Source organism: Pelmatolapia mariae, linkage group LG7 (assembly GCF_036321145.2).
Source record: "Pelmatolapia mariae isolate MD_Pm_ZW linkage group LG7, Pm_UMD_F_2, whole genome shotgun sequence".
Classification (NCBI taxonomy): domain Eukaryota; kingdom Metazoa; phylum Chordata; class Actinopteri; order Cichliformes; family Cichlidae; genus Pelmatolapia; species Pelmatolapia mariae.
The window spans coordinates 60,192,727-60,203,605 of record NC_086233.1 but is presented as its reverse complement, the minus strand read 5'-3'; the positions used below and the strand labels follow the sequence as shown (position 1 = coordinate 60,203,605).

The window sequence follows — 10,879 nt, the reverse complement described above, 5'->3', positions numbered from 1 at the left end:
ATTAACATGAAAATGAAAACAACATCTCTGAATCGAGGAGGGGGACTAAGGGTCCATCTTTTAACATCTTACAATGCATCATTGCAGATTGAACAAAAACTGCAAATGCAGAAGCAGGAAGTGAAATTTAACCACAACCTTACTAATTCCACAAGAATAATAGCAGGGGCTATCCAAAGGGGATAGCCAGGTGCTGCTAATAAAATCAGCTTGATTAAGTGATTGTCAACAAGTGTGACCATAAAAACAGCGGTTTTGGCAGTTTGCTGGTCTGGAGAATTCAAATGGGTTAAGCAAAATGTGAACAATCATAAGGCCATTTCCAAACAATTTGAAGTTTGTCATTCTACTGTAAGAAATATTATTCTCATCTGGAAAATAGTAGTTGCCATTTTTATCAAGAGTGAGCATGCTAGCAAATTCTTCCCAAGATTAAACCGAGCAATGCTCAGACAAACTACAAAAAACTAAGAGCTGCATCTTAGAAGTTTCAGCCCTCATTTAGCCTGTTAAAGATCATAACATTAAAATTAGCAAAAGGCTTAACTGGTGTGTGGATGCTTTGAGAGTGCGGCCAGGAAAAAGCCTCTTTTCTAAAAGATTTTTCTTTGAACAATGTTGAGTCAAAAATTCTGAAATTTTGTTCACTTCTTAAATTAAATGAAAAAAAATACTGAAAAAAATGCCACATGAGAAGAGAAGAGTTTGAAGAGTTTGTAGCTGATCAGTCTATTGAACTTCTACAAATAGTCAAAAGCAAAAATCACATCTTTCATTTGAGGTTTCATTTATTTATTGTCCCAATATGCAGAATATTTCACATATTCTCCTGCATGCTTTAGATGGGTGAAAGACACACAGGCGGCAAGATGCATATTCAAAATCCCAACAATTTTGAAGCTACAGTATATGCAAGATGCTGTAAGCCTAAAAAATCTTTGATGCGCAGTGTGAAACCACCTCATCTTTAGTGTTGTGGTTATTTCCAGCTTGCTCCATATTCTGATTAAAGAAATGCATGGATCACTTTTTAGGTGTTAAAGATGCAGCAACCCTGTCCCCAGACAGGGCAGCAAACGTTGTCTCTGCTCAACCATAAATTCCCCTAAGCCCTGCCCCCAAACAAATGTGCTGAGCAATAAAAAGGTTTCTGGTGGAGTCTGGAGAAGGTTTCAGTGTAGTGGGGGCGTTGCAACTTTAAACTGAGTTAAACACTGGAATAATGGCTTAAACAGTTTAATTCCACCAAGACCCAAGAATGACCTCCATGTTTAAACTTAGTGACAGGATGGATATGAAACATGCAGAGGAAGAACCCCTCCCTCTACCCAATAAGCTGGTTGTCAGTTTGATTTGTAACTTGGGAGGGCTGCAGAAAAGCTACAAAAAGAAAGTTGAGTGAAGAGACTGTGTTTTCCTCTTCTTTTGGAGACATTGTCATATGCTTAAATGCATGTAGAAATATATGTTATGACACATTTGCTTCCATAGTTTGTTATAACCTCAAAATGAACACTGTCCCTCCCACACGCACGCACACACCTATAAAATGCAGAACTATATCTTTCCATGTCATAAATTTGTAGCCAAACCAGAGGTGGGGGGAAATAGTGCCTTTGTCTTACTTAAAATTATGTTTTAAAGACTAAAATAATACTATTTTTTACTATCAACAATATATTAAAATTACACACTGCTTTTAAAGCTTTGATTTTTTTTTTTTACATTTGTGATTTTATTGCAAGCTGTCATGTTAAAATCTAGTTTTGTCCACCTGTAAGATTTATATTGCCCTGAACTCTCAAGATAATGATAAAAATTCATTTTAGTGTGGTTATTCATGCCTTAATTAGAAATAAAGGGTTAAATAAATTGAAGCCTCATCCAGCATTTAAAAAAAAATATGATGATAAAGGAACACAAAACACACTGTGGGATAACCTATGGTGTAAATGCTCTGTATATTATCCAAAACACTAAGTGAAAATAATATTATATACAGCATCCTTTATATTTCTTGATAGACTGAATTTATTTTCCCAGATCCTGTTATTTCGTAAAGTGACGTTTTAGGCTACATGTTGAAAACTTAACAGGCGGTGCCTCGATAACTATTTTTGTTTTGCTGTGCAGGCAAGACATAATGAAGTACCTCTTGAAAACACTCCTTGCATCCACTACTGATGTGGTGAACAGTTCTAAGTAATGTGTTTCCCTTGGAAAATAAAGTACAGAAATAGCAACACAGGAAATTTAAAAAAAAAAGCATGGCTGCAGGAACTGTTGCATAAGAGAATAACAGAAGAGCAAAATTTGGAGGAACATCACACTCACAGCAGGATATGACTTAACTTTGCAGTAATATAAATCTTATAAAGGAAATATATACTCAAAAGTTCATGTGTTTGCAATAGTACAAGATCAAACCAAGATATAATATCTTAGTTTGATCTAAATTTAACAGGCTTAGTTTATTTCTAATGTATATCTTAAAGGCTAAGCTGTGCGGGATGACCAACAAGTGTTTTGTGCTTTAAGATACTAGAAATCTAAAATCTACATTCAGAGAATAAAAGTAAACCTTTAGGTTGATTTCTTACTATAAAAAGTAATAATTGTGACATTTTAGTTCTTTTCTGGATAGAGGCACAGTAAAAGCTGCATCCACTGAGCTCAGACATCAAGCAGACGGGTTCGTTTGTGCTGGTAAGGCAAATAATAATGAAAGGAAAAGGTCGCAGGTTTGTGAGACATTCATAGCTTGAGAGGTATGTGTGTGATTTGTGTTTATGTTTTAAAAATTTCTCATGAACATTTTTTTTTTTGCCTTAAAATATTATTATGGAAGCTTGTCTTTGTCATCTTGTGCTTACAATCATTAATCATCATGTCTCAATTTAATGCCATAATTTCTTCATGCTTCTGAGCACATAATAGCCGTGTGCAGCTGTCATAGATATTATAGATAACATACTCGGAAGCAAGCAGGAAACAGTGATAGGAACATTTTATTTTGTGACTGCAGAGTTATCAAAGGTCAAATTATACTTTTCTGAGAGCCAAATTTGATGTCAGTGCATACCAGACCCACGAGATCTTGGTTTAAAGGCGCCTTCATACTGTGCAGTTTCAGCAGTTTGTTGCGATCATGTGTGACATGATGCCACAATGTGTGACATGGATCACTGAATTTTGGCGAAAAGTCAAGATTAATGCATAAAGATTGTATAATGATAACACAGACTCACGTAACTATGATAATAATAACAGCTGCAGAACACATCATACAAATAAGGCTTCTGGTGCAACAGCTCAACTAGATTTTATTCTTTTTTTGAAATCCCAAATATTTTTCTTTCCCACACTTTATTTAAATCTGTTACATTTGAGTTTGCTTTGTTTTTGAGTTTCTTGGTTTTTTTGCACAAATAAGGGAACCGATTGATCCGTGCTCATTTTACTCTCCAGTTAGTTAGTCAGCTGACATAAGTCACTTTAAAAATCACAATAGTGAAATTGTGGCATGTTAAATTTCTTTTTTTTTTTAACACAGTGTGCTTTGAACCCAGCCTTGTCCAAGAAATTTAAAAGCATCACATTTTTGAACATCACACATTTGACTTCAATCTTTAGGTGAGCAATCCAGACTCAAAGGCAAAACTGTGGAGGGACTTTTCCCAGATATGGTCCCAAATTTCATAACTTTTGCACATACAGTTCTTGGGCCTGCTGTGAACCCTACTGGCAGACAAAGAAAGATTAAGAAGAATTTGTTTAACATTCAGTAGCTTCATTACTAGAGCCCCCAGCAGGTTGGAAAACCAGAAGGAAAGTGTCAGATGCTGTAAATGTCCTGAATGAATTCCAGATGTGCTCTCTCGTCCTTTTCACAACTTTGGAGGAAGGTATGAGGATGGCATTTTGGCAGTCAGTTCTCCCTCCCCCTACACTTTAGTGAGTCTACACCCATTTTTCTCATTAGGTTTACAGCTGCTACATAGTACGTTCTTGTGTTGTTGCTAAGCTGGACTGTCCTGTCTTTTCTGTGTTCATTCATCAGCCTTTCTATTATCTGAAAACTATCTGAAACAGAAAGACAAGAGACACTGGTAGAGTAGCTGGTTTCTACCACTTAATGTACTTTTTCAGACATAGCAAAGTTACAACGTAGCAAAGCTACACTGAATACAAATTTGCAACATTATAAAAAAGATTTAAAATGCAATACATCTGAATAGGGCTCCACATAATGTTTCATTGCATTTTCATTTCTGTACTAAGAGAAATTACAGGAAAAAAAATCTCAGTCAAATTTCAGGTATTTAGAAACCATATTGTGACAACACACATACACACACACACACAGTGAGTGAAGCACAAGATGAAAAAAATTGCACTCTCGCTGTCATGGTTTGTCTGTTTTCATGACATCCTGACTTTGTAAGTACATGATGGTTTGCAGTGGATTAGACAGACACAAAGATGTGAAATGTGCAAAAATTAAGAGTATTTGTATGTGTCCTGTAGGTGTGTTTCTTGTGTTTTAAATAAACACCTTAAGGCAGAAAACAGTGTTACTTGTTCATAAAGATGAAGGCACATTTGTGTGTTGCAAATCTTCAGTATTACTTGCATTTTGCCTTTTAAAATCATAAGCACTATAAGGGTTTGTTTTCTCATTTTGAATCTACACACTGCCTGAATCACCAATGCACCACAGCATGAGAAAAGCAATTGAAAGTAGAGCAGTCCCTAGAAGATCTCCGAGGGCTGTGAGGTAAGGTATTGAGTAACTGTCAGGGTCTTTACCCCTCCTCCACAAACAGTGAACCAAACAGTCAGCCATGCAGAGCAGGATTAACACCTAAGAAACAAAGAATGAGACATAAGATCACTGCAGACTAGGTTGCTCTATGCAAAGAGAAATAGCCTGTCAGTGCACATTTGACGTACCTGAATCAAAGATGCAAACAAGAAGGCAATGGTGAAGAGAGGACTTGGCAAAGTGTGGCCTCCTTTGATCAAGTGAATAGCATGTAAGAAGATCAACTGACCAGGGATCACCAGGAGAAGCAGAATCTTAGCAGATCGATGGTTTGCTCCTGCCCAACAAAGGTGAACGTCAGATTGTGTTGGCAAACTGTGTTTATTATGTAAATTGTTTCAAATTTGATTTTTACCTGAACCAAAGAATGTGTGCCAAGGGTTGGAACAGCTCTGTCGACCCTCAGGCAGCTCCCCCGGTGAGTATTTCAAATGCAGATGAGTTGAAATACGACTAGATTGTATGGAAACGAGATTTCCTCCAACACCTCATGAGAAAAGAAAAGGAGCATTTAAGCCAGCTTTTGTGCAAGTAAAGAATAAAGAATATGAACAAAAAAGAAAGACATTCAACTGATGACCAACCTAACCTATATTGTGTGCTGTGACAGTGAAGTATCTGCTTCAAAGGTTGATTCTGTTCATCTGGATGTAGCGTTTTCAGTGGGAGAAAGATTTTGTCACTCATCCAAGTGACTTCTTCAGTCTCAGCTGACTGCAGGTTTCCCCAATCTTATAAGCAGTACATTGCACCACTGAAGGAACAGTGGGCTGGGAGGTCAGTTCCTTCATCATAATTATGCTCATTATATCTCATGACCATTGATCAACAACCACTGATCAATGGCCATGAGTACCATTCAGAGAGAGTTGGGGAATGGCTGCAATCACAGCATTGTAAGATGGCGAAAGATGTACCCTTAGGCCCCCTCCTCGATTCAGAGATGGTCTTTCCCTTTTCACATAAATGGCCTCCTTGACTCCGCGCTCAAACCAGCGTTCCTCCCTGTCCAGGATGTGTACATCCTCATCATTGAAAGAGTGTCCACTGGCCTGTAGGTGTAAATAGACTGCAGAGTCCTGGCCTGATGAGGTAGCTCTTCCGTGTTGTGCCATCCGCTTCTCCAGAGGTTGTTTTGTTTCCCCGATGTATAAATCCTGGCAATCCTCCTGGCACTTAACAGCGCACACTATGCTACTCTGTTTGTGTCGGCGGACCCGATCCTTCAATCAATCAATCAATCTTTATTTATAAAGCACTTTTCATACAAAAAACTGTAGCACAAAGTGCTTTACATGGTTAAAAGCAGCCCACCCCACCCCACCCCACCCCACCCTCCCACTCACTCCCCACACTCTCATTAACATAATCAGTCATGGATACACACATTCTCCCCCCCCCCCCCCCCCCCCCCCCCCCACACACACACACACACACATACGCACTTAAAGAGTAAAATTGGGCTGGGTACGCATTAGCCAAGTGAGGAAACACTATCACAGGGAGCCGTCTGCACCGGGAGCCGGTCACAGACCGCAGCCTCCAGGCTGGGCACGCAGCAGGAGGGAGGCATTAGCATTAAATTAGCATTTTGTTTTTTAAAAAAATTCAGTTTAGAGAATACACTTTGGTCTTCAGCTTCAGTTATTGACACAATGTGAGACACAGGACTGCTGTCTAATCTCACATATGCCAGAAGTGGTCATAAAATGATTTTAATCTTCCATTAAGTTAAGCTGTAGAACACTGCACTGTGCTTCATCATTAATACTGATGAATACGATAAAAAATAAATAAACTTCATAGCAATGGAAATACAAGTGTTTTCTAATAGTGTCCCCTAAATCTATGGAGGAACAAACCTAACAAAACTTAAAAGAAAGAAACAAATGAATAAACAAAGAAGCAAAGACATATGAAAAGAATGTGTGTATGCATATAAAAGTGGAAAAGCATCGACCCTCGCACAGAATTCTAAAGAACTTCACACATTTTTGGTGTCAAAGACTTGCTGCCTACAACAAGTATGGACTATGCATATTCATGTATTCATGTTTTGAAAAGCAAATTGCTTTTAAGATAAAAGATCCCAGTTGTAGGATTGACTATGCAAATAACAGCTAAAGGAGAGAAGTCTTCCCCAGATCGCTCTCTGGTTATCAGATTCTTATCCAGGTCTTCACACTTTCAGATCTTTAATAGGCCTTAAAGTGTGACGACAAGATAAAGTCCCAGCTGTGAGTGTGGAGTCCTTTTGAAATTTAAAACACAGTCAGAGCATCTGTGTAGACAGTGAGGTGTGTTCGCAAGATAGTTTCATCACTGGGACCTAAGTAAACCCTAGGTTTTTGCATCTTTTTTAAATGCTACTTTTATCCATTGCGATTGGTTGATAGAGTTTATTAAAAAAATGTTGTTGTGTCTTTCAATAATGACATATAAAGTATCTTAATCTTAATCTTAGAGGGAATGGATGTCAGCTGGTCATGTGAGACATGGTTTACCCAATATTTTATAGATCTTGATCATTTAGTTTGTTGCAGTGCAGTTTAAACATTTGGATCCCTTTGCAGGATTTGACTTAACCAATAGCTTGGGCCAAGAGCTATTGGTTAAATTCCAGGTCACTTCGTTAATTGTCTAGACTAAACCTACAGTTGTAGTTGGAAGTTTACATACATTCATCGGGGGTCTTTCAACTCTCTTTTTCCAGGGTGGTATGATTTTACACCATACATCTGTAACGTATTTAAAAACAAGAACTAGGTGCACAGGTTTGAACTTATTTTGGATTTTCCCTAATCCAGCGGTCCCCAACCCCTGGGGACCACTTTATCATTTTTTATCGTTATTTTTTAATTGTTTTTATCGTTAACTTGGTTTCCCTGGGTCTTTTCCCATGTGGTATGAATACATCTCTTTTTTTGGTACCAATACTGGTTTCATTTTTTTTTTTTTGTATTAATCCGCGACACCTTAAAGTCCAGTCCGTGAAAATATAGTCGGACATAAACCGGCCTGTGGCGAAACTTTACTTTACTTATTTGCCATTCTAAAAATGTCTTTTAGTGACTCTATCAACTAATGGAAAGGGATAAAAGTGGCCTTTTAACAAGACACAAAAATAGTAACAAAAAGAACTATAAAAACTAACAATTTAAAAAAAAACTACATACAAACAAAAGGAAGAAATACAAAGAGCAGGAATATATGCAAACATTGACTTGTTGCTATCTATCAGCAATACAGAACCACAAATGATTTTTCAACTCATATTACTGTTCATATTATTTTACAAGCAGAAATATAATACTTCTTTCACTGGAAGAGGTTTGAGTTCCAGGTAATACAGATGCATATAAGAGTTCCAGGAAATACAAATATATACTCAAACATCCTCATGCAAAGACATGCATGGGCAAACATGCACAAAACTGTCCTCAGGGAGTAAAAGGAACACTACTGAAGAATATACAGCAATGCATATTAACTTATCTATCTTGGCTGACATTTTAACTTCCTCATAATAAATTTTTAGGGCCTGGCTTCAGCTCACTAAATCACCTGTCAAGTCGCAAATTTTGACACAACACTGTGGTGGTCCAGCTTTTCAGATCCAATTAATATCAAATCACTCATAAAGATCTTTTGGAAAAGAGTAGAATTCTTAGAACAGATTTTATTAAACATTGTCATATGAACAGCAGAACAGTACATTTTACAGCAAAAATAACACATAGAAAGCAAGCAAAGCAAACTAAAGCAAAGCAGCCCCGGGGTGTATAGCCTTAAAGCACATCCGGCAAAGAAATACAAAAGGACAGACAGGAAAAAGGCAGCAGTCTGGGTTATATCGACCTTCCTCTTATATAGGATCAGCGTTGGGTACCCTTTCATCCTTTGTTCTTTCTTTTCATCTTCCACTTATGATACATAACTTTCTGACCCTACCCCATAACTTCTCAAGAACCGGTATTACAACAGGATTATTTGTTTCACACGTTCACTAAGAATAGAAATTATGATTATGCGAGCATTACCAAATTATGTACAAAATGTAGCATTGTCCATACGTTGCATCAATATGTTGTTATGATCTCAAATACAAGAACACAAATAAAGAGAACAACTCACCATTTATGACAGGGGCATAAACTATAATCCCTGCCAAGTTTGGATCCAATACAGTCTTGTCCAGAATAACTCCTCCAATACTAGAAGAAAGACAATTAAAATAATACCAGTAAGAGGTGTGTGAGGGTATTCATAATATTTTTCTATTATCTTTTTCTAACATAAAGCAAATGAGTTAATGGTATCAAATGATCAAATTGTTATTATATAAATTATACAAATGATGATTTACTGTATTTTTTTTTTATTTAAAAATTCACACTAGAGAACACCATCAGGAAATCTGAACATGTGAAAGCAGCAGAGAGTACCTGCTGATGAGCATTGCTATAATGATCGGTTCCCAGCCTGTGTGCAGCAAGATTTCACTGGCTGGATGTTTGGATGAGACAGCCACCCAGGCAGGAATCAGGCATAAAAACAATAGATTTACCAGATACAACACATAGGGATAAAGTTCTGTCAAAAAGAAAAAAGAGATTATTTTGCCTTTTATTTTCTATCAGGATTTAGTTGAAAAAGTAAAGGCTGTGATCTTGGTGGACTTGGGTGAACTGGTGTCATCTGTTGGCCAAAAGTAAAAGATACATGACTTCTAGCACTTGCACCAAATATACAGCATTACTCTTAACTGTTTGTACATTCAAACCAGACCATGTTATGGCCCTTACCTCTCACCTATAAAGGAGTAGAACCACTGACTGAAGCATGCCAACAAGGCAAGAGTGATGAGATCTCCAAAGCTGGCTGCTATCGGTGTGGCCACATTGTCAGGGTTGATTCCTATCCGCTTACAGGCAATGATCACTCCCACCATAACGATACCTGGAAAAAGTTAAAGACAAGCTAAAAGTGTTCAGTGATCATTCTACTTGAGCATTTGACCTTAAAAGGTTTTCATTCAAATATTTCAGCTTTAATAGAATAAAGTAATATAGAATAAAAAATGAACGGAAAGCACGGGCCAGAATTCATTCAATTGTAACCAAAAACACATTTTAATGGGGAAATTTAAGAAAAATGTTATCATTTTGTAGTGTTTAGGTCACTGCTAGAACACTAAGCCCAATAAATAATATTAGTAATTGAATTATTTTAGACATTAGACATCTGTAGCTGTGAATATGTACTGTGTGCATTGTAGCTACAGAGCAATAAAGATGATATGAAATGATGTCTGTGAAGGTCCTCAGTAATCCAAGTCATCATAGTCTACGGAGCTTGGAAAAGCGTCACCTCTCATCCGAGAAGCTTCTTTAGTTCTAAGAGCAATTGGTGGAGAGTCCCAGATTTTTAAGCCCTATTGGGAATGTTAATAAGAGGGTCGTGGACCCCCTATTGACCCCCTGCCTAATCACACAAGCCAAGGTGTGAAAATGGGAGTGGGTCACAATCAGCCAAGTTTTATGTGTGAACCCATTGTGAGACCTAGCCCCACCCTATCATGTGATTTACTGAGGTCAAATGGCCCAAGACGTGAGTGGGTGTTAAGGCATCTGAGAAGAGATCTCAAAACTGGATCATAGATGGCAGACAATTGGTGTCGTAAGACACCACTTCTGTTCAAAGATGGTCGTACATTGTAGAGGTCTGAGCATTCCTCGCTGCACTGTAAAGCATACACTACATTGTTAAGTTTCTGTTTGGAAGTTTTGTCTTTGAGATGGACCAGTTTGGGTCTGAAGTACACTGGGATGTCGTGTTTGGAGAGGACTCTCCTGAGTTTGTCTGATAAACCCGCTACATAAGGGATGACACACAAAACTGGATTATAGATGGCAGACAGTTGGTGTCATAAAAGACTGCCTCTGTTCAAAGATGGTCGTTCACACTGGACATAAATGGCTTCTTTCAAACTATTTATTTTCTGTGTCCAAAATGTGAACACAGGCATCCTCAAAAGAGTGACCTTTGTCCCTT

General features: G+C 37.7%; 1 protein-coding gene across 1 annotated transcript in view; it reads right to left on the bottom strand.

The window, feature by feature from the left end:
- Positions 1-2,562: 2,562 nt before the first annotated feature.
- slc41a2a (solute carrier family 41 member 2a) overlaps positions 2,563-10,879 on the bottom strand; it is a 32,643-nt gene continuing 24,326 nt past the window's right edge. The window contains exons 6-11 of the mRNA XM_063480049.1: positions 9,638-9,784; positions 9,271-9,418; positions 8,960-9,039; positions 5,181-5,312; positions 4,954-5,102; positions 2,563-4,864 (exon numbers count right to left, since the gene is read on the bottom strand). Coding sequence (XP_063336119.1) covers positions 4,688-4,864; positions 4,954-5,102; positions 5,181-5,312; positions 8,960-9,039; positions 9,271-9,418; positions 9,638-9,784 — 833 coding nt within the window. The 3' untranslated portion in view covers positions 2,563-4,687. The remainder of the gene's footprint in view (positions 4,865-4,953; positions 5,103-5,180; positions 5,313-8,959; positions 9,040-9,270; positions 9,419-9,637; positions 9,785-10,879) is intronic.